The sequence below is a fragment of the Cydia splendana genome, chromosome 19 (genome assembly GCF_910591565.1).
Source record: "Cydia splendana chromosome 19, ilCydSple1.2, whole genome shotgun sequence".
NCBI lineage: Eukaryota > Metazoa > Arthropoda > Insecta > Lepidoptera > Tortricidae > Cydia > Cydia splendana.
The window spans coordinates 6760240-6785823 of record NC_085978.1 but is presented as its reverse complement, the minus strand read 5'-3'; the positions used below and the strand labels follow the sequence as shown (position 1 = coordinate 6785823).

At 38.2% G+C, this 25584-nt stretch overlaps 1 protein-coding gene across 1 annotated transcript; it reads right to left on the bottom strand.

Moving 5' to 3' along the window:
- Nucleotides 1–335: 335 nt before the first annotated feature.
- Nucleotides 336–10794, bottom strand: LOC134800213 (fructose-bisphosphate aldolase-like). The gene is made up of 8 exons (XM_063772710.1): nt 10683–10794; nt 7840–7928; nt 4981–5155; nt 3489–3692; nt 2966–3081; nt 2501–2600; nt 1186–1385; nt 336–458 (listed from the first exon to the last, which is right to left on the bottom strand). The coding sequence occupies exons 1-8, from the start codon at nt 10792–10794 to the stop codon at nt 363–365; spliced, it is 1092 nt and encodes a 363-aa protein (XP_063628780.1). The 3' UTR covers nt 336–362.
- Nucleotides 10795–25584: the final 14790 nt, after the last annotated feature.

Sequence of the window (25584 nt, the reverse complement as noted above, 5' to 3'; positions counted from 1 at the left end):
CACTGTTCTCAACCCGCAAATACTATGCGAACCAGAATGGGTTGACCCTGTTTGGGGCTTTTTAGGGTTCCGTACCCAAAGGGTAAAAACGGGACCCTATTACTAAGACTCCACTGTCCGTCCGTCTGTCACCAGGCTGTATCTCATGAACCGTGATAGCTTACCGTTGAAATTTTTACAGATGATGTATTTCTGTGGGGGGGGGGGGGGGCGAGGCCGACTCGCACTTGTCCGGCTTTTTTTTTTGTATGTTCCGGTGCATGGTCGCCACTCAAAATCTTTTTGCTCCGCGACAATCGACAGTTCAAGATACAAGCATAAAAAAAAACAAAGGATTTACTTAATTTTATAATTTATTCAGTTCAGTACTTGTAATCCTTACCAAAGTTGGATTTATCTGCCGCAGACGAGGTTAAACTACCTTGCTGGTATTTGCCTTGTGATGCTAATCCGTTCGCCTGTATAAAAAGGGGAAATTTAAATTAGAAATCTGTTTTTGAATTTATTATGATGATTATGGCTTGATTCGTTGTTTTAACAAAGGAGGCCTGGGAGTCTGAAGTCTATAGAACAAACAGGTCATCTAAAGCATAGGTAATCAAATTTATTTTAGGACATTCCGCTCCCCAATCATCATCATACTTATCAACTGAAATACAATTGGGTAAAGTATACTCGAAGAACAAAAACTACTTTCTATGAAAATATTTTGATTTGTGGTATTTCAAGTAGACACACTACTATTCAAATTACAAATCGAAATAAATGTCATATACGAAGAAAAAAATTACCAAGGCGTCCAGTGTCCAAGGCTGAAAATATTAGTTTGTGCGCGGCACGCATCTAAAACTTCCTGCAATTTTAGTAAGGCCGTGCATGGGTTCAGCTTTTCAGTTCGGTGCTCTCCTCAGCCGAATCCTACACCAAAACAGGTGACGCAACAGAAACATGCATCTGATGCGTCGCCAAAATTATTTATAGCTTTTAAGAGTTTCATTACTGTATTTATGTTTGTTTATAACTTTTACAAGTTATGTACAAACAGCGACACTCTTAACTGTCCATCGGTGGACACTTTTGTAATAAGGTCCACCGAGGGACAGTTAACAGTTTGGGCGATGGTACCTAAGGGCCTTAGTTGCCTAAAATTAAATGATTTTTAATTAGTATTTGATTTGATTTGACCTTAGTCCTCTTCAATAGCTCAGCCTGCGCCTTCGGCACATTCTCATCCTTGCCCGCCCAGGTCTTCCAGACGGAAGCTTGCAGAGCACGGCCGTAGCTGAAGGTCAAGGTCCAGGGTTTCTTCAGCTGGACCCTGTTGATGGCGTTCAGGTTCAAGGTGGCTTCTTCTTCGGATTGACCGCCGGAGAGGAAGACGATGCCTGAAATATAGAAATCTTCATTAATTCATTGTCCTGATTAAGGCAAACCTACATTACCCAAATCTCCCAATGAGAGTACTTGAATTTGAACCTTATAGATATAATGGCAAAATTGCTTTTCAATCGGTCTTGTTCCCGTTCACTCGCGACGGATCAGTAGCAAACCGGTGCATAAAAGAAACAATGCCATTTGTTTAACAGATTTAAGGGTTTAATCCCAAAAAAATCACATCAGAAAATTCCAATTATACCTACTTAAAAAAATCTTCTGAATGACTTATATTGACAACTGTCACAAGCACTATAAGAACTGAAAACATTCTGACCACGCTTACTTTGCACAAACTTAGCGTGGCCTGGCTCTAGAGAATTTCACAGTAGTTCATACACAACACTTACAAAGCCAATTACTATGGCAAATAAACGGAGACCTTCCTATTTCAAAGTTTTAAGCCCACTGGCGAGTGGTGATAGACATTTTTCCGATAACTCAATTAACGCCTGTTTGAACAAACCGTCACGATAATTAAAAGTTTCTATTAAACATTGGAATTTTGCGGCAGAAAAGACCGCAACTCTGCAAATAACCTCAACTGAGCAACACAGGTTTGTCGTGTAAATTATGTTTGGGAATTTATGTAGATGATATGGTTAGAGTCGGAGTCAGACTAAGCTATGTTATATTATAGAAAATATGCAAACATTTCAAAAGCTAACTCCGCACAGACTTTGCAGTGACAGAGTATAGCGGTGCCACCATAAACGTCAAATCACTATGAAATTATGACGCAAAAGTACGAAACCCTCTATTCTATTATACTTGGTCTGACATGTACTTGGTTGATTTTATTTTCTAGCAGGCCAAATTTTATTCATCGATTTTGATTTGTTACTTATTTTGAGTTTATTTTTGGGTTGTTGAGCCAAATTCGCTATCGAATGTTAACCGCAGACCAAAAAAGAGATGGCGCGACGACCTCGGCGCATTTTGCAGCGACTGACGGGCGAATGCACCAAAAGCGTGACAAAAGTGGCGTATTAAGTAGTAAGAAAGAGAAGACCTTTGCCCAGCAGTGGGACACGCAAAAGCTATTGAAAAAACAACATAAACATACCCGGAACGGCGGCGGGGACCCCTCTCAACAACGCAGTTACAGAAGCTACGGCGATCTCTTCTGGTGTAGCCTTCTTTGTGTACCCTTGCCCCGGGGTCACCTGAAAAAGAAAGAAGAGTTTATTACCGATTTAACTCGCATCGCATTCAGGAAGTTTAAAAACCACGACAGAGATGTCATCGCTGTCATTTTCTTTACGAAACAGTCTGCCGATTTTTGCGGGGGGGGGACGTCAAATGTATTGCTATTTCTACATGATTTGCACGTAACCTACACATAGCCACGTCAGTCCATACAAAAGTTTGCACAATTGTGCAGGTTTTTCGGCAGAGGGGTAAGCTCTTAATGGCCACTCCAGTTATTAAATGCTCTGAGATTTCGATGTACTTCTAAATTCTTTAGTTATTGTGAGGTACATTATCGGCAACATAGAATAGGTTCGATTGGGTTACATAAAAGGCTCACCATATTCGGTTTAATAAGGGTTCCTTCGAGAAACACATGGTGATCGTTCAGTGCCTTGTATAGACCTGCGAGCGCCACTTCGGTGACCTTTTGCGCTCTGACGATATCATGGTCACCTGAAATAAATTTATCATTTTCAGCTATGCAATAAGGTTGACCAAACATTATTTTTACCGATATGCCTTACAACACCATAAAACGCCGTACACCTACGCATGAGATCAATCAGTAATGTCAATTGATAAGTGATTCCTACTATAACCAAAAATCCCATTAAACCAACCAAGCGCTAGTCAAGTATGGGGTAGCTATATACAGTGCTCAAAAATATCTGAACAGTTGAACACGCATCCTAACGCCTTGACAATAGAGTCGTGTTCAGATATTTGTGCGCGCCTTACCACAGACTTGGCATAATCCCAATATCTTAGTTCGTCAAAAAAGATTGAGAGTTCTTCATGGAATGACAATTATCGCCGTAATATTTAACGCTGATCAACTCAGGGAATTGCAAATTTCTTACCATCTAGTAGCACATCAGGCTCCACAATTGGCACAAGTCCTTCACTCTGACAGACGGCCGCGTAGCGCGCTAGGACATTAGCCATATCATTGATAGCCTGAACTGAGGGAGTGTGCTGGCCTATCTTGAGAGGGCACCGCCATTTTGCGAAGCGACACCCATGTTTCTTGTAGACGGCGCAACGCTTGTTAAGATCGTCGAGACCTGCGGAATAAATATTAAGTTATACTTCTTTGAGAAGAAACCAAATACTAGTATTTAACTTACTTAGTTCTTGACGATTCTCCAGTGTTAAATGTGTGTTTGTTCTTAGGAATATAAAAACTCTCTTGTGGATATTACTTCAAGAATTTGCTGCAATAACTATGTAGAATAGAATAGAATAGAATAGATTTATTCGTAAGCACAAACAATCGGAATAGTACATAGTATAAAAGAAAACACAAAATAAGATTAAAGTGCCACGAAATGGCCCCATCTCAGCATGTTGCTGGTGGCTTCCAGCGCTGATCTTCCGATGAGACCATCAAGTGAAAAATGTGTCACAATAGGACTCAAAACTTTTTGAAGAATTAACTGTATTAATAATCGTATATATTATAATTTGTTTAGAATATTCTTATCTATTTTGTGTTATGAAATAAGCAACATAAGTTAACTTTGAATAAGCTACCTACTTTATCAGGCGCTTAACACTCGGAGACAACAAAAAACTTTTGAACAAAACTTTCTACTCGAAGCGGCGTGAAATTAAGATTGCTGCTTGCGCGCTGAAATTGGGTTAAAATTAAAATATCGCGTTATTACAAAATGTGTTCTCCGAAAAGTTACGATTGTGTGAGCATAACAACAATTTTCCCAAAGTGAAAACAAAAGAAATAAATCCGTTGCGAATATTCCAAAGTTTATTTTTTACTCCTGGTAGTTACAGGCTACACATAAATTACCGTTTTTTATCTCATTCAACTATTTTTTAATTTTTTTCCACGTATTAACAAAGATAACACACAATATTAGGCGATAGGATAAATACTGTCACCTCAATGTTGTGCAAGATGTGCAACTGCCTCTAATCACAAAAAATTTTGCCCAATGACCTTTTAGTTAGTTAAAACAGTGTTATGCAAGAAGCATTTACCCTAATAGGTGTGATATTTATTGAGAATACAGGGCAAAACAAGAATATACTGGTCAGAAAGACATAACTATCATTCAGTATCAGTCTTCTTGTAGGTACATCATCTCGTTGAACAATATGTCTTCTGAGAGATTCTGATAAAACATGAGTATCATTACCCTGGGTAGTGACTTCATTCTCAGACAGCAACAGTGGGACGACGTCTCTGTCTAACTTGATACCAGGAATGATGCCCTGCTGCTTGAACACGTCTATGAAGAGGGTCTCTTCATCAGTATTCTAGTACACCGTCTCGTCGAAGAGTATTACTGCTGACACGTGTTCTGAGAGTTGAGGAAACATAAATATCATTACCCTGGGTTGTGACTTCATTCTCAGACAGGAACAGCGGGACGACGTCTCTGTCTAACTTGATGCCAGGAATGATGCCCTGCTGCTTAAACACATCCATGAAGAGTGTCCCTTCATCAGTCTTCTGGTACACCGTCTCGTCGAACAGTATTACAGCTGACACGTGCTCTGAGAGATTCTGAGGAAATAAAGATGATTTTGGGTTTTGTCGTCACAGTGCAGATTCGAACCAGTGTGATAAGTAAGTAACTACCAAATAAAGAAATTGGAATAATTTAAAATTGAGGTGGAGAAAATTATGAAAAGAAATCAAGAAAGTAAGGGTCATACTAGCAATGTACAAATTGCAGAACATTCTCAAAAAGCGGAAACGTTCTCGAGAATGTTCTCAGAACATTCCTGCAACATGGAAATTATTGTTCCGCCATCTTGGATTTTTCCAAAAAAAATTTTTGCCATAGGTATCTAGAGGCCTCCATCTCCCGCCATGCCAAATCTCAGCGCGCTCGGACCAACTTGAAAAATTAAAAAAAAAAAGTGGGCGTTTTGATTTTATTTTGATGCAGTTTATTTTGTCTTGGGACCGTCTATGACATTTGGTCGAGCACCCCCCACCTATCACGCACCGTTTAAAAGTTGCCATACAAAATAAAAGTGGCCAGTTTTCCCGCAATTGTAGCATTTTTTGAAAAAAAAATATTTCATAAGTATTTAGGGGACCCCGAGATTCCGTGACCAAAACTTCAGCGCGTTAGGACAAACTTGAAAAAAAAAAAGTCGGCCATATTGAAAAAAACATGGCGGCGTCAAAAACTGCCAGGGTCCCTCTATGACATTTGGTCGAGCACCCCCCACCTAGGTCTGACCGTTTGGCCGGGCCGTCATACATTTTTCTGACCGGAAGCGGTAGACCAAAAGTCGGAATTTTCTGGGGGTAAGGATACTACACCTAAACTATCGTGAATATTCATGGTATAAACTACGATAAATAAATAAATTCTCGTTCTCGAGAACATTCTCAGAAGTTACCGAGAAATTCTCATGTGGAAAGTTTCGCAACTTTGGAAAGTTCTCGTGAGTGCATTGCTAGGTCATACTCGTATCTCATGGGGTTGGTGTCTGCTAGGGCACCAACCCCAATTAACTGACTGATCATCGGTACTCAGCAGTGAAACTAGTTTTAACAGTGAGATATTTACTGGTGCAATTGATTCATAAGCTAGTGTTTTAAAACTTTTTAGTTGATATAAACTAAGCTGAACACTGTGTCTCTTATAAGGTGGGGTAAGACTATCACCTGTAGGGAATCCTCATACTGTTTGTCTTGCCCCGAGCAAAATAAACTATGTTAGTCTTACCCCACCTTACCTTACAGATCCTCTGAGTTGTAATAATATAGCAATGTCAACTTATATAAAGTGATATTACGAACATCTCAATACCGTCAAGTATTTGTAGACCCGGGCCCAAAATACCCTTCCCCGATTATGAGCCATAGCAGACATTTTTGGATAAAGGCTTTGGGAATTTATTGAACGCTTCGTCGAGTATCGTTATACGTAGGTAGGTACCATTGGTTAATGCAAAGAGTACGTAGGTACTATTGGTTTTAATGCAGAGATATAGAAAAATAAAGAGAAGTAAAGAAAGACATCAGTACGAGCAAGATACTATTGGTCTAAGAGCAAATAGGTTTGCAATTTATAGAGCAACGAAATCCCTCTAGTAAGTGTGCCATACTATCATTATTAATTAATCCGGGCGCCTGGCAGCTGTTCAGCGGTGGGCGGTGGGTGTGACAGTGGTTGGGCAACAAAGGGGTTGTAAAAACAATTAAAGGTGTGCAATTTATAGAGGGGACCGAAAACGGGACCTTATAGTAATAAGGTCCCGTTTTCACCCTTTGGGTAACGATACAATTTTATCCAGTAAATGAGATGACTTGGCACTTTTCACGCACCTTGGACGTCACCTGGCACTAATTTCCCCCAATTAAAACGTCAGGCAATATTATATTCGAATTAAATACATTATTAGCTATTATATCACGCCAAACTCTGAGCTCTATAAATTGTACACCTTTAATTTATTTGACACCTCTCACACCCACCGCTGAACAGCTGCCAGGCGCCCGAATTAATTAATAATGATAGTATGGCACACTAACTAGAGGGATATCGTTGCTCTATAAATTGCAAACCTATTTCCGTAACTAGCTCTCCGTCTATATATTTGCAAGTGAGTTTACGCAGACGCTTATGAACGATACGATGATTTTTTTTTGAAGTGTGCTGCCTCTTTTACTTTAGTCCAACCATTTGCTTTTTAGTGCTCCGTACCCAAAGGGTCAAAACGGGACCCTACATATTACTAAGACTCCACTGTCCGTCCGTCAGTCACCAGGCTCTCATGAACCGTGATAACTAGACAGCTGAAATTTTCACAGATGATGTATTGCTGTTGCCGCTGTATCCACAAATACTGACAGAATAAAATAAATATTATCCCATACAACAAACGTGATTTTTATGCCGTTTTTTGCGTAATTGGAACCCGACTCGCACTTGGCCGGTTTTTTTCTGTATGATATAAAAAGCTCAAAGCGACACCTTGACGTTCTGTATCTTTTAAAAATTGTGACAGATATCTCAAATATTTAAAGTCATACCGAGAAAAATCTGCAGCGATTTTGATAGCCCACGCAGTGCAAGTGTCATTTTAAACGTCAAAGTTCTATGAAACTATGACCTATAAAATAACACTTGCACTGCGTAAGCTATCCAAATCTGATGCAGACTTTTCTTGGTGTGACTCTAGTAGGCTACAAATATGAAACATTCCCTATTGTGTTTTTATACTCACATTGGTAGTAAATAGCAGTTGTCTGTACCGCCGGCGGTTATCCTCAGTGTTCCCGAGGCCCACTCCAGCCAGAAGTTTGCCGATACCCTCTGAAAGTTAGATTAATATTGTTGCCTGGAGCCATTTAATAAACTCCCTCCTCCAATTAATAAACTCGGAGAAGTACTTAATCTTGAACTAGTTCAACAAATACAAATAGGTAATAGGCATCGATGCCTTAAAAAAAATGTGACTACGGTTTACTAAATATAGGTAGGCCTATATAAAATAATAATAAAATATCATTCCCGTTAGTTTAAATATTTTCATGTTTATTTGATTTAAATGGCTGCTATTTAACTGATCACCAGATTTAGTAAAATTTAATACCAAAAAAATATATTTTACCACCCTAAAATAATAAATGATCACCAAAATCATAACACCATTTTAATGTGAAATGATTACCAATTTTATTACATTTTACTATCCTATTAAAGGAAATGACACCAAATTAATCATTATTAACCCAAAAATAGTAAATGATTACCAAATTTCAAACCCCATTTTAACGTGAAATGATAACCAAATTTTTACATCTTGCTATCCTATTAAGGAAAAGGACACCAAAATAATCATTGTAAACCCAAAAATAGTAAATGACCACCAAAATTAGAACTCCATTTTAATGTAAAATCATAACCAAATTTTTAAATCTTGCTATCCTATTAAAGCAAATGACTCCAAAATAATAATTGTAAACCCAAAAATAGTAAATGACCACCAAAACTGTAACCACATTTTAATTAAAAATGTGCAAATATTTAATATATCGTTATCCTATTAAATTAATTATTCGACTTCGTCACCTTTTTCTAGTAGCATTTTATTTTTGTAACAGTCGCAGTTCTAACCTAACCCACTCTTCTAGTAGCATTTCTTTTCTGTAAGGGTCGCAGTTCAAACCTACCCTAACCCACTTTTCTAGTAGCATTTCGTTTCTGTATGGGTCGCAGTTCAAACCTAACCTAACCCACTTTTCTAGTAGCATTTCGTTTCTGTATGGGTCGCAGTTGAAACCTAACATAACCCACTTTTTTAGTAGCATTTCTTTTCTGTATGGGTCGCAGTTCAAACCTAACCTAACCTACTTTTCTAGTAGCATTTCTTTTCTGTAAGGCTCGCAGTTCAAACCTAACCTAACCCACTTTTCAAGTAGCATTTCCTTTCTGTATGGGTCCCAGTTCAAACCTAACCTAACCCACTTTTCTAGTAGCATTTCTTTTCTGTAAGGGTCGCAGTTCAAACCTAACCTAACCCACTTTTCTAGTAGCATTTCTTTTCTATAAGGGTCGCAGTTCAAACCTAACCTAACCCACTTTTCTAGTAGCACTTCGTTTCTGTAAGGGCCGCAGTTCAAACCTAACCTAACCCACTTTTCTAGTAGCATTTAGTTTCTATAAGGGTCGCAGTTCCAACCTAACCTAACCCACTTTTCTAGTAGCATTTCGTTTCTGTATGGGTCGCAGTTGAAACCTAACCTAACCCACTTTTCTAGTAGCATTTCGGTTCTGTGAGGATCGCAGTTCTAACCTAATCTAACCCACTTTTATAGTAGCATTTCGTTTCTGTACAGGTCACAGTTCAAACCTAACCTAACCTACTTTTCTAGTACTATTTCGTTTCTGTAAGTGTCGCAGTGCTAACCTAACCTAACCCACTTAACTGATAGCAGTTCAAACTGATAGCAGTTTAACCTACTTTTCTAGTAGCATAACGAAATGCTACTAGAAAAGTAGGTTAGGTTAGGTAGGTATACGGTGCGGGGTACGGAGGGTTGAGCGGGAGGGGCCAGTAATTTTGGCATCAGTTTACTTTATTTGGTAATACGTATACATTTTTTGGTAATCATAGTGGTTTATTTAGGTGAAAATATCGCATTAATTTGGTCTTCAAGATTTGGTGATCATTAATGATTTTTGGTGATCATTCAATATATTTGGTATTTGAATACAATTTGAAGTGCAGTCGCAATTAAAACGGTGGTACTTTTGTATTTTTAGGCCTTATTTTTTTGGTGTTCATTAATTTTTTTTGGTAAGCATGATTTTTTTATTTAGGGTACCAAAGTATTTTTTGGTGGTCATTATATTTGTAGCCGATTTAAATTGTATAGGTAATAATAATACTTTATTTATTTTGTCATATATTTCTTATGTGTTTATTAAATAAGTTAGTATTTTAAAATTTGAAAATAGGGTATTTTCCTACTAGTCAAATCAGTTACTTTTTAGAGCTGTCAAAACGATTTGCTAATATGGAATTTATATGAAACATTACATCGTGACGTCACGGTCAACTCACCTACTTTTTATATTTCTATCCGATTTATTAAATAGAACTTGTGTTTAAAAATAACTCCTATCTGTGTTTTTCTAATAATTGTCTGGTGCTTGATTTCATGCATGGTGTAAAATAATTTATTTTAAATACAGTATAATACCCTATTAGAATCAAAACCAAAATTGGAAAAAAAAAATATAGAACCTGCTCACAAAATTGCACGAAAATCGGTTGAGAATTGCGACTTGTAGAGGAGAACATTAGAAAGCATTTTTGCCCAAGCTGACACGGAGACCTTCGTTATCGCTCGGTCGATCAATAATAGGTATTACTTATATATAATTAGTACAGAGATATCCCTTACAATGGTATACATTATATCAAATATCATAAGTAGAGCCGTATGTATGTATGTATGTAAACACTTATATACTCGTATGTATTATGTAAACACTTTATTGTAGGTACATAAGACAGTAATATGGTATGGTATGGCATAGTAATTATGGTAGTTAACTTGCCATTAGTTTCATCAACCGCTAAGATGCCTTTCCCCGGGGCCACTATAGCCTCTGCGGTCCTCTTCAGCTCCGTTTGGAGATCCAAGTCAGGGTATGAAAAATAGGTAGTCATTCTGAAAAAAAAAAAAACGCTTTTTTAGTAGCCATCCATGTCCCAAAAAACAAACATTCTTACAGGTAACCTAGACTAATGTTGTATAAAATGTTAATAAAATGCATAAGTTGTGCGATTTGCATGTTTATGTACCCATATAAATATTGTTTATTCGTTGCTTACTTTATGTAAATCGAAGTACGGTCGGTTCCCCAGCTTAAGTACCCAAGATGCCATACTAATTAATCATACTAACGCTGAAAATCACATTAAGCAATCTGGCAAAAACCTGACCCGTCCAAAAATAAGTGCTTGGTAAAAAAATTGGAATAATAGTTCTGTTTACGAACAAAGTTATTTGGCGCCATGCCAGCTCCTGAATTATAACATTACTTGGAGAGGCAGCCAGGAGCCATATTTTGTCGCTGAGCCAGCAAAATAGGTAGGTATACCTACTCGTAATTATCTACAGACTAGGACAGTTAGGTAGGCTTATGACTTATGACTTAAACATTGCTCTATTAAATATTAGACTCAAAACTGCATCTTCTATTTAAAACAGCATCACCAACATCACTTTCGTTATACGTTATACGTTTCGTTATTTCGTTATACGTTATGACGTTTAAATAACACTTATAGTGCGTGGGCTATCAAATCCGCTGCAAACTTTTATTGGTGCGACTATATGTATAACAGAATTATGAATAACCTCGTAATAGACCGGGAGATAGTGACACATTTTACTGGGTCATTTGTACCATTATGGCGGTTCGTCAGGGGTCGAAGCATGTAATGAAGGAAAGAAAATGCTATGACCATAGCGCTGGTACCGGCGGCCCAATCGCATGGGCGTTAGTCGAACGTGTCGGATAAAATACGAGTGTCGAACGATTTGTACCACAAAAATCCTCGTATTATTCGATAGTCCATAAAAAAGAAGTAGGCGGTAGCGTAATGCCATACTTCTCCGGTGTGACTTACAGCCCGCCATACTGAGGCGAACACGTTAATTAAAAAAAAACAATTCAACCATTTGTACCAAGCTAATTTTTGCACAGGTGATCACCGTCGAGCAGCCATTCATGGACATCACCATGCCATACTTTTCGGATGGTTCCAAATGCCCGCCATACCGCCGCAAGGAAGTTAATTTTTTTTTTTTTTTGCTAAACGATTTGTACCAGTATTGCATTTAAATTTTTGGAGAGTATTTGATAAAATGTGACCGTTATTATAATTGCAATACTTATAGTAGGGGGAAAAAGTGCTGCCATACTTGAAAAAACCGGGCAAGTGCGAGTCGGACTCGCGCACGAAGGGTTCCGTACCATTATGCAAAAAAAAAACAAAAAAAAGCAAAAAAAAAACGGTCACCCATCCAAATACTGACCACTCCCGACGTTGCTTAACTTTGGTCAAAAATCACGTTTGTTGTATGGGAGCCCCATTTAAATCTTTATTTTATTCTGTTTTTAGTATTTGTTGTTATAGCGGCAACAGAAATACATCATCTGTGAAAATTTCAACTGTCTAGCTATCACGGTTCGTGAGATACAGCCTGGTGACAGACGGACGGACGGACGGACGGACGGACGGACGGACGGACGGACGGACGGACAGCGAAGTCTTAGTAATAGGGTCCCGTTTTACCCTTTGGGTACGGAACCCTAAAAAACTTATTTAATCGACACGTTTCAAAAATACGACTATACAATACGTAAAATAATTTTTTACAGCATGGCATCATCATATTCTGTTTGATTGGATACAATTATACCTAAAAATAAATTATTCCGGATTATAACTACGGGGCGGACGACTGTGAGACTTAAGCCAAGACTTAAAAAATAAAAAAAAATTTGACGATTTGTACCAGTATGGCATTTGGATTTTTGGAAATTAGATGATGCAATGTGACCATTATTGTATTTGCCATACTTCTAATAGGGGGAAAAAGGGGCACCATACTTGAAAAAGTGTCACTATCTCCCGGTCTATAAGACCCAAGCCAATTTTTGCGCTTTTGAATTTGGAACTTTCTTTTATTTCTCTAAGTCCATAACTCGAATTTAATTTGTACTTGTACAAGTTTAGTACGGTGGGACTTATGAGGGGATCAGTAGGTACCTATATCCTTAGGCGTTTTATGCTTATGCTTAATCGCGAGTGACTTGACAAGTCCCACTCTCTCGTATCTTACTGTGTCAGAAAGTGACATAGGTATGTACGCTTTATCATGTTTATATCACGCACGGTAAGGCCGACCAAAATAAGCGTGTGTGAGTTAATCACGATATAAGTGTAGTAAGTATTCTAATTTCCCAATTAGTGTACCTTACCTACTTAACATTTTCTGTATTTCTTATATTTCATCAAATTATCCATTCACACTGAGCAAAATTATTATTGACTTCGGTTTATGGAAATGAGGAGGTATTTTTGGTCCATACTTGTACCATTCTAGATGAAAAAGTGCCTCTTAAAATACTAATCTCAGTACTTCGAGCAGAAAGTCCTTCAGACAACCCTGAACAGAAACCACAGACACAAATAACCTCATGCAAAATGATTGCTAAGGAAGTTTGCATTAGGTATAGTCTGGCAAACCCAATTTGTGAGTAAATAAGAACAAAAAAAACTATAGGTCTAAACTATACTCATGCCTTTCTTTTGGGTGCTAATACTAGCGTACCTAATGAGACAGTCCCTGGCCAAACTATAGATGTCTTATTTTTAATTGATCGAATGTCATTCGCATTACAGTATTATCTAAAAATAACTGCTTTAAATTAGTAGCAAATTAATAATATAATAATAGATGATGCACGACTACATAATTATCGTTATTTATCATTAATAATGCTGAATAATAATCACCTGCTGTCTGTGTCACACTAAGAAACAAACTGACGCGTCTCAATGAATAATGTAACATTACGTTAACTTTACCTACAGCGCGTTTGTTTATATTTATTTGTGTTATATTTTTATAATGAGACATGTTTTCACACGTGACCGTATCACAATAGGTACCTATTAACACATTCAATACCACTAAGTGCTACGGGTTACGCTCGTAGCGCGTAGCCACGGTTTCGTCGTATGTAGCGCGTAGTCGCTACGAACAGTGTACCCGACAGTCGGGTTCTTGGTGTTGAAAGTGTTAACAGTTTATTACGCCATCATTTTATGGTTTTTACCAAATGCTTTCTGAGAGGAAATGCATACTTACCTAGCCTAATTTTATAATTTCTAATTTTGGAAAATATTTTTTTTATTTCGGTTCAGCCGCCTATGCATGGTCCTGGGTTCGAACCCCGGTAAATCCTAAATCATTTATTTTGCTTAAAACATGGTACAATAAGCAGATGGGTAAGGGCATCTATTTGTGTGATAAGCACAGATATTTGTTCCTGAGTCATGGATGTTTTCTATGCTTATATTTTTATCTATAAGTACCTATTAAAAAACCTGTACAGACGTAGTGCATAATTATTTTCCATCGTTTATTCACGGAAACGTACGAACGTGTCTTGCTACTTCAGCAAAAAGTATCTACTGAGGTTGCTGAAGTTACTGAAGTAGCATGATACGAACGTTTTCGAGAAAATACGATGGAAAACAATGAATTATGCACTAAATCTCTAGTCACGTGGCATACCTATCTATATTAGGTACATTAGGTACATATCTGTGGCCCTAGTGAAAAAGGGTACAAGTCACACGCAGCTTAGGTGTAAAAGGGCATAAGTGTTACGTGGAACTTACGCCCTTTTACAACTGCGCTGCCTGAGACTTGTACCCTTATTCACTAGGGTCACAGCTATATAGGCTAAAAGCCAGAATCAGTGATATTAACAAAATTACCAGAAACAATGAACAACGTTTCCCCAGGCACCATTGAAAATAGCCAAGATGATACACTGCTGCCCTGCCCTATATGCTCCAAGCTATTCAAAAGACGTGGCCTAAACATACATATAGGTAAGTCACACGCACAGACCTACATGAGCAACCAAGAGAATGAAAACCCTATTAGCAATGTTCGCAGTACTAGTACTTCATCAAACCAAAACAACAACAATCCAATAGATAACCTATTCAAAGAAGGTTTTGGTGCAAAAATGGTAAACAATGAAGGCGGCCAAGACTCTACATGGAGACTCCGCTGGAAGAAAAGCATAAAACTGACGGGAAAACAATACAACCTTCCACAAGGTAACGTCGGTCGTCATTTCATTGACCTCCTAGCTAACGAAATCAATAATCTAGTTAATGAATTACCGACGAATGGATTCTCTGAACGAGTATTCTTCTACTGCAGCACAATCCTCCAAAGGGATAGTTTAATAACTAAAGGTTCAGACATCAGACGCCTAATAAACAGAAGACTAGAAATGTGGCGAAAAAATCAATTTGACGAATTAATACAGGAAGCAGAGAGATGTAACAAAAAGAATAGCCGCTATAAAAAACAACAAGATTGCGATCATATGTCACGCGTGTTTAACAGACTGATGCTACAAGGAAAAATAAGACAAGCGAACAGATTTATCACAGAACGTAATGGTGGTGGAATATTAAAGCCTGACGACAAAATTGGAGACAAAAATATATTTCAGATCCTGGAAGAAAAACATCCAAACCAAGCAACACCGATTATATCAGATTTCGACCAAACAACACAACACAACTTCCAAACCTTGTCGATGTTGACGTAACATCCAGCCATATTGAAAAAGTAGCAAGAAGCATCTCGGGAGGTGCAGGCCCAAGCGGGACCGATGCTGATCAGTGGAAAACGATGCTTTTAAGGTTTGGGCCACACAGCTTCAAATTAAGAGAATCAATAGCAGCTTTAACAAGAAAACTAGCAAACGAAATAGTAGAATGGGATGCAATAAGGGCACTGCTAGCCAGAAGAGGCATCGCCCTTGACAAATCACCTGGTGTCCGCCCAATTGGTATAGGGGAGGTACTTCAACGTGTCATAGCAAAAGCTATGGCTCTGACGACTGGCACTGACGTACAAGAAGCATGCGGAGCAAACCAACTATGTAATGGAATAAAAGCCGGTATAGAAGGTGCAGCACACGCAATGTCAGAAAGCTTCCACGAAGAAAACACCGAAGGTATACTACTCGTTGACGCTACCAATGCATTTAATGCCCTCAATCGTCCATTAGCACTATGGAATGCCAGACTTCTATGGCCCAGATGCTCGAGATTCCTCTTTAATACCTATAGAGGACACGCAGTCATATCATTTAGAAATACCAATAAATACATATTAAGTAAAGAAGGAACGACCCAAGGAGATCCACTGGCAATGCAAATGTACGCGATTGGAATATTACCACTAATAAAAACATGCAAAAACAAGAATAAATACATTCAGAACTGGTATGCGGATGACTCTGCATGCTTAGGCAAATTTGATGAAATACTAAAATGGTTTAAGCTACTAATGAAAGAAGGACCCAGATATGGCTACTACCCTGAGCCTACAAAGAGCTATCTAATAGTCAAAGAAGGCCTTACAGATATTGCCAAACAAAAATTCGATAAATTAGGAATCAAAATTGTAAAAGCACATCGATTTTTAGGAAGTTTTATTGGAGACATAAGCGATAAAACCGACTATATACGACAAAAAACAAAAAATTGGATTGATTGCATCCTTAGAATAACAAAAGCTTGTGAAAAATATCCTCAAGCTGTACATACCGCATTAACTAAATCACTACAATGCGAGTGGCAATACCTACAAAGAGTGACTACTGGAACAGACGAAGACTACAATAACCTAAAGAACGCAATCAAGACTCATTTAACACCCTCCATACTAGGCAGAGAAATAACATCTATAGAACATGAACTCTTTGCTCTTCCAGCGAGGCTCGGAGGCCTTGCAATTAATGATCCCACAAAGCAAGCTAAAACCTCACATGCAATATCATTAAATGCCAACAAAATACTAATAGATGCAATTCGAACCGGCGATGAAATTAACATAGAAGACCATCAAAAACATGTATATGAAACTTTAAAAGAAGAAAGAAAAAAACGAGAAAATAATGAACAACACGAATTAGAATCAATCATGGATAAGCTAACAATAAAAACAAAGAATTGCATCCAAAGGGTAATTAACAAAAAATCATCACAGTGGCTAACAGTACTACCGACCAAAGCTGATGATACCGACCTAACAGCAACGCAGTTTCGTGACGGCCTTGCGATCAGATACGGGCATGAACCTTCTAGTCTGCCACTAACCTGCGATGGCTGTGGTGAAAATAACTTCAACCTAAACCATGCACTTAATTGCAAGAAGGGAGGGCTCATAAAAAGAGGCCACGACCAACACAGAGACGATATCAAAAGTTGGGCTGAACCAGCATGGGGTTCGGCTACTACTGAGCCAATAATGCGTGCCGCAACCTTAGATCAACCAGGGCTAATAAGCGACTTACTACTGGAAAGTGTATGGGAGCCAGCGAGGAAGGCGTTCTTTGACGTTCGCATTGTAAATGCCGACGCCGCCTCGTATGGTCTACTCACATGGCCCACGATTGCCCAAATACACGCTCGCGAAAAACATCGCAAATACGACCTGGCTGCAGAAGATCTCAGAGCCTCATTCACTCCTCTTGTGGTCTCCTGTGATGGCGCTGTTGGAACGGAATATGAATCCTTCATAAAAAGAACATCCCTTAAGCTCCATGAAAAATGGTCGAAACCATACTCACAAATAATCAACTGGATCAAAGTCAAAATACAAATATCAATCATCAGAGCTGTCTCTCTAAGAATTAGAGGAACGAGAAGAAGGATAGAAAGATTTGGATCTGAAGACGGCTGTGGAATACCCATCCTTGAAGATTAGATTTCTCTTCTTGCTACCACACAACTGTATTGAAATAAGCTTAAAATTGTATTATTTAACGTAATAAATGTGTTATCAAAAAAAAATATAGGCTAAATATACAGCCATGGAAAAACATAAATTGTACCACGAGGGCTAATATGACCTTGTAGCTTAAACTTCAAGCCGCTAGGACTTCGCAGCAAATGGAAATATTGATTTAATTTAATAATAGCTCCCACTGTAGAGTTGTTAACTTATAAATGACTAAGATAACCTAACGACGACATAAACAGTTGTGATAAAACGTTATCTACTTCTGCAATAATGAACATTGTACAAATTTACCTAAACAACACCATTATGTTGTTTTTCGGTTAACTTCCATACCTTTATTTGGCTTTATAACATTAGCCAGGAACATAATATGATATGACAGTGGTATGTAGGTATAATCAGCTGCATAGAAAGTACACGCCCTGCAAACTACAATGGAGAGATGGAGAAGTTCGGGTTGCGACTACATCAGCGATTAACAGTCCGCCGGACGGTATCGGCCTGTCAGTAGTTCGGAACTGTCAAAATTTTGTTCTAAATCGTCGCTGTGCGTGCAAAAGTCGCCATGTGTTTTTAACCTACTTTACAGGAGACACAAAAAACTGTTTATTTCGATAATTATTGAACATATACAAATCAATATTTTTATGACAAAAGTATTTGCACTTTTACATATATTACGGAATTATCTGAAATGATAGTTTAGTTTCAATAGCGTGAAAAAAATTTTTTTTCAAAAATATGTTACATAGCGATTTTTGTTTGAGTCGTAAAAACCTCTAAGTGTCTTAAGGCGATATGATTCGACTCATCAACGAATCTGAGGGGGTGAGGTGCGCGGCAAACCGTGAAGCCCCGCCCGCGCGTCCCGCGACCCGCTCGCCGAGATCGTGAGCGCGCGTCGCGCACGGTAAACATAGCAGACGGGTCACAGTATAATGATCTTATGATGGCAGTATTTTAACTAGACCGGGAAATGGTCACGTATTAGAGTTTTTATTGTATATGTACGTATGTATTTTTTGCATTACGTATTTCTGATCATTTCATGTAGAATTATTATTTTTATATAGACATGTGTACTTATTATTGATCAGTAAAGAACGTTTTAATTTCATGGCAGCGTGTTCGAGTTAAAGTACCTAAAGGAAAGTAACAATTTTAAAGGAGACGGTCAATTAAGGGTTCTATTTATAAAGGTTATTAACCTTAATCAATAATTTTACTTTACAGATTCCTTTAACTCAATAACGCTGCCGTGAAATTAAAACGTTGTTACTGATCAGTAGTACTTATTTATAAGCTCTAAAAACAAAAAAAAAACAGTTTCAAAGTAAATTTCTGATAACTTTTTGTCAGTGCAAGCCTTATGGTTTCTTCTTGGCAACATTTTACATGAAAATGTTTTTGGTGGGTCTCATTATCACAATTTCCAATACTTTTGTTGCCTAACTTAATAAATTATTGTTTACAATACCTATCGACTTTATACCTATTTTAATGATCACACAATTTTAACGAAACAATGTTTTCAAGAAAATAATTCAATTAAGTGCGAGTCAAACTCGCGCACCGATGGTACCTACATTTTATTAAGTACATTATATATATATATATATATATATTTAATTAAGTTGTAACTGACTCATCATCATCATCTCAGCCATAAGACGTCCACTGCTGAACATAGGCCTTCCCCTTGGACCTCCATTCCGGTCGGAAGCGACCCGCATCCAGCGTCTTCCGACGGCCTTAACAAGGTCGTCTGTCCATCTTGTGGGTGGACGTCCTACGCTGCGCTTGCTAGTCCGTGGTGTCCACTCGAGCACTTTTGGACACCATCGGCCATCTTCTCTGCGCGCAATGTGGCCTGCCCATATATATATATATAACACTTTCAAGAAGTCTGGTCGCTTGTGGTGAAAAAAAAATGTATGGAGAACAGAGTGGCCAACTTTCTTAAAAATAGTTTATCTAATACTGATTCTAAAATGGTATCACACATGCTATTTACATTTCTACAAATAAAGATATGGCCTAGATGGTGTTTAAAGTGAAGTATGGTGCTAACTAGTAAAAAAGACAAAAGTGCGATTATCTCGAAAACCACGAAACTTTTACTAGACCTATAAGTGCATTTTCTGGACCAGCCCAAGCTGCCCTGTCGATGGTTAGAAGGTTGTCCATTAATTACTGGACATCCTGTATAGAGATGTAACTAACCCAAATCGATAGTCACAGCAAGCGATTACGATTGGATGGCACGTAGACTGAGGTATCGAATTGTGACGTATAATGAATTTTTATTTGCGATTTAAATAAAGCTAGAATTATATGGTTTTCGCGCAAGGCATTTAATACACCGACCGAGTAGGTCGCACCCATCGTCAAAATCTAAACTAACTGGGGATCTATTTTAAAGTTTATTTATGTTATTTCTGTGTCAAATTTGTTGTCTGTTAGGTGACGATAAATATATCCATATTTACAGTTGATTATCCACCTTTTCCTTATTTTTATTAAAAGAAAAATGAAAAATTCATATCGATTTACTTAGACGACTACCGATTCATAAAGGTGGTGTCCGGCTAGCCCTAAAATTAAAAAAAGACGTAGAACGTAAACGTTCGTAGTGCAATTGTTTTCCTTTGTGATTTCGATGTGCGAGACATTTTACGTTGTATTGCTGTTGTGAGTGACAGATGTCAAATAACGCAAATAAATATGCACACAGTATATGTCGGTGACTTTAGTTCGTCTACGGATCTCCTCATTTCTGATTTGATCATGCAGAGAAACTCCGAGCATAGCCCTCTCCATAGCTGGTTGAGCGACTTTGAATTCTCAGATGAGGCCGATAGTGAAAGACCACGTAACTGACTGAATAACACAAAATATTAAAAAAAATTGTCTTATACCCGCCTTATTTTGAACTCCCTGTAATCACACCCCGTATTCCGCACCCTTCACAAATAATCTGATTTAGTAAAGTTTACTAAATGTTTTTTTTTATATTTTTTTTTATACACCTTTAAAATTATATTGAATGTTACGTAATCGCTTTTTCACGCCGAAAATGAGGCGTGGAGGACTATGTTCAGCGTTGAATAAAAAGTATAAATAATGGAGATACAGTCCTGCAAGTATATAATGTTGTATTGGAAATATCCTCCTCTTTAATAATATTAACTAGATTTTGCCCTGTGCGCGGGGCACGAGGGCCCCGCGGTACGCGTGTTGTTTGCTGTTGTTGACGTGTTGTTGTTGCTGTTGTTTGTGCTGTTGTAACTATTAACCTAACCCACTTTTCTGTTAGCAGTCCGTTTCTGTCGGGTTCTCAGTTCTAACCTAACCTAACCCACTTTTCTGGTAGCAGTCCGTTCCTGTGAGGGTCGCATTTCTAACCTAACCTAACCCACTTTTCTGGTAGCAGTCCGTTCCTGTGAGGGTCGCAGTTCTAACCTAACCTAACCCACTTTTCTGGTAGCAGCCCGTTTCTGTGAGGGTCGCATTTCTAACCTAACCTAACCCACTTTTCTGGTAGCAGTCTGTTCCTGTGAGGGTCGCAGTTCTAACCTAACCTAACCCACATTGTTGGTAGCAGTCCATTCCAGCTGTTGTTATTGTTGTGTAGTACTTTGTTTTCCAAAGGGACAAATAAATAAAGTTGTACTTTTGATAGAAAGAAAAGATCCGCATGCGAGAACTTCATTCCCGCAGCTCGGCCTTCGGCCTCGCGTGCTTGGGAAATCGTAACTTTTCCTATTGGGTCGTGTTTCAGCTCCAACTTCCTCCTCACGAGTGACGCTTCGGGCCTTCGGCCCAACGCGGAGCTCGGCCTTCGGCCTTCGCGAGCCTTGACGCTTCGCCGTCGGGCCTTCGGCCCGCCGGCTCCGCTTATCAAGAAAGTTGACTTTGTAGGACGTTTGGAGGAACTGCATTCACGCAGCTCGGCCTTCGGCCTCGCGTTTTGGGAGTCGGGGTGGAGGCTCCGGGCCTTCGGCCATCCACTGGGGTCGGCCTTTGGCCTCCCTGCCTGAAGCTCGCCCTTCGGGCTCGCTTAACACACTTTTTGTATAGGATTTTGCTTTGTTCGTCATTCCCGCAGCTCGGCCTTCGGCCTCGCCCAAAATTACTGGGGGGGGAGGATGCTTGGACATTCGAGATAAAGCTCCGGGCCTGACGGCCCTCCGCGGGGTCGGCCTTCGGCCTCCCAGCCTGAAGCTCGCCCTTCGGGCTCGCCTAACCTACTTGGAGATTTGAATTTGGCCCGTGTCCGCCGCCATTTTGGATTTTTCCAAAAATTTTTTTCACATGGTAATTTTGGGCCCCCAAGCTCGCCGCATGTCAAATCTCAGCGCTCTCGGACCAACTTGAAAAAAATTAAAAAAAAAGTCGGCCTGTTTGAAAATTTTTAAATGCAGTTTGTTTTGTCTTGGGGCCCTCTATGATATTTGGTCGAGCACCCCCCACCCATCTCGCACCGTTTAAAAGTTGCCATACGAAATTAAAATGACCATTATTTCCGCCATCTTAGATTTTTTCCAAAAAAATTTATTTTCATAGGAATCTAGAGGCCTCTATCTTTCGCCATGCCAAATCTCAGCGCGCTCGGACCAACTTGAAAAAAATAAAAAATAAAGTCGGCCATTTTGAAAAATTTTAAATGCAGTTTGTTTTGTCTTGGGGCCCTCTATGACATTTGGTCGAGCACTCCCCACCCATCTCGCACCGTAATATGAATACTTTTTGAGATATTGGGGAAATTAAAATTCTCTACTTTTTCCCCCTTTTTTTGCTTATAACTTTTGATATTTTGTGTGTGCTACTACACGCTTCGAATGCATTTTTCTAGGCATTATGACGAATCTAATGAGGTATCACACGTATTTTTAGGAGTATTATCTCTATTTTTCACCGTGTTCAGTTTCTCGAACAAGACTAATACAACCAAGCGCAAGATGAACTGTAGGCACCTTGAACTCTCAATTATATTTAATTCATGTCGACCGTGGTCAAATATTAAAATTAGTGATATGTATTTAGTTCTTAAATAATTGTATTGCGATATGCCTATTAGGGTAATTTTTTCAATTATTTCAATTTGACATTTTATATTTATTTAAATTTATGATTATGATGATGAATTTGCACGCTTGACGGGCGTGGCGCGTTGCATGCGATCCAAAGCCGGGCGCCTTCGGCACCCTCATACTAAAAGCGTAACACTATACATATATTGTAACATCCCCATACTGTATCAATCCAAATAAATAATTTCTGATTTTCAAAGGAGTCAAAGAGCACGAAGGAATATAATCATTTTGCAGATCGGACGTAGGTATATCAGTAAAGGTGAAATACTGTAAATATATCATACTTACATACTCACAATTATATTATCTAGGAATATAATATTATTTACCTACATTGAAATTGGTTGCTGACCTAGTGAAAATACTGAAATATTTTAACTGTTGATGTAGGAAAGCTAGGCGCTTTCAAGCACCTTGTAAAGTATTAGATGCTTCTGTTATCAGAAAGTGTGTTTTTATAGCACTTAGTGACTTTTTCTTACGTTTCATATGCTTTGTTTCCCATTGTTTGTAAATGGTAAAATCACGTGACCGCGCGGAACATACTGACGCAGGTCCGTCCTCTACAAGCGCTGCCGCGCGACTGAAGAGGGCGTAAGTGCGTTCGCGAGTGATGGCGGTTGCGGATTTAGTAGGTATTGAAACATAGAAATTATTTTAATGATGTTACCGAGACAAAGTGATCCAAATCATCTAGATTATCTTATTACCTATACATTTATGTAAAAAACAAGTCAAAAAAGTTTGTATTGTAGCTCTGAGATTGATTTATTGTTAAAAAAAGGCGTAACTTTGGAATTTTTTTCTATCGAGCAAAGTTTATCTAATCATGTTTTTGAGATCCAAAACATATCTGCCAGATCCTTAAGTATAAGATATATTTTTTTCACAATTTTAAAACATTGTTTCTTATATTTCCGATGGATTCAAAAAACTGGTTCGCTTAGCTCGTACGGGAAAAGCACGCCTTAACCCGTACATGGCCAGATTTAATTATTAAGGACCTTATACAATTTGTGTGCTTTATCGTTACATGGTTATTTAATAAAATGACGTGGGTGTTCAATAAAACAGAAAAAAAATATTTAAGACGATATAATGGAAATTTTATCATGAATGAATAGTTTACGTATTTTTTTTATTATAACTAGATATTACTACATATTAATATTTCCTTGCTTGTAAATTGAAATTTTGTTGTCTTCTAATATTTCTTTAAACTTCTTTCTCCCAACAGCATACGAATAAAGGATTCAAACGACTCTTCTACATATATTCTGGTACTATTTATTATCTGGTACTAGTTATTTATAATTTTCATTTGAAAAGACATGAATAATATAATAATGTATTGGTCTGATGTTTACTACTTTTTTTTCATTTATTATCTATAAATTTACAATATTAAACACGACGCGATATTGCCTAACTGAGTTTTAGCCGAGTTGAAAATAAACAATTGTCTTTAAGATAGCGACCTTGCCTGTGAAGCCGATGGACCTGGGTTCGAATCCCAGTAAGGTTATTTATTTGTGTGTGATGACACAGATATTTTGTTCCTGAGTCATGGCTTGGTCATGGTTGTTTTCTAATATGTATTTAAGTATTTATATATTATATATATCGTTGTCTGAGTACCAACAACACAAGCCTTCTTGAGCTTACTGTTGGACTTAGGGGCTATTCATAAATTACGTCATTTCAAATTAGGGGGGGGGGTCTGGACATCGGATGACGGTAGCATGATGTAGGAGGAAACTGGGTCATTCGAAGCATGATTTTTGGATGATTTTAGGGGGGGGGGGTCAAAAATCGTCAAAAATCGATGACGTAATTTATGGACAGCCCCTTAGTCAATCTGTGTAAGAATGTCCTATAATAGAATATAAAAAAAATGTCTTTAAGTAATGCATAAACGCACTACATGTTCATGTTATAAAGTACATTGCGCTAACTTTATAATTTTTTTTATTAGATATAAATCACAATTACATAATATTTTGATCCAAAAGCATCGTTAAACCAGAATGGTTTGTCTCGATACTCCATTCCGCAGTACTTAAATCATGAAATATACAATAGGCAATACATATTTCTATCTTTTATGTAATTTTCCATTCACTTATTACCTTTAAAACTGCCAACAACTTGTAACGAAAACTCACAAAACTCAATTATTTGTACACACACGTAATTTATTTTGCTTGATGACTTTTTAGTGCCAAATCAATCATGATACACTTTAAAATGAACATGTTAACGTGTTTAGTATACAACTTGAGGGTAAGTAAAAGTACTTACCTATAACGTAATTACGGTAGACTGGATACTGGATTGTTATAAGAAAATTCCGCCATGTGTCGTAAAACGCACGGCCTGGAAACATAGCCTCGACTCCAACCAGTACAAAAATTATCGCTATGTGCGAAAAACTACATATCGGGCGCAAGCGCATCTAATCATTTTTCAATAAACTTGTAGAAAATATCGCTATGTGTCAAGAATGACATAGCGAGCGCACGTCTGTAATTGCTGTTCAAATAAGCTAATGTAGTTATGTGATTTATTCCAGTTAGCGATTATAGGAAGAGCATTCATTGTATAGGCATCACATACCTACATTTGTTAAATCCTTAAATATTGGAATAAGCTCAACGCTGTTTTTGGAGCATATGCGTATGGAAATAAGGTTCAAAATGGCATCAAAACCTAAAAATCGTCAAAAATCACATAGCGACTTTTGTAGGCACAGCGACGAAATGACAGGCCGATACCGTCCGGCGG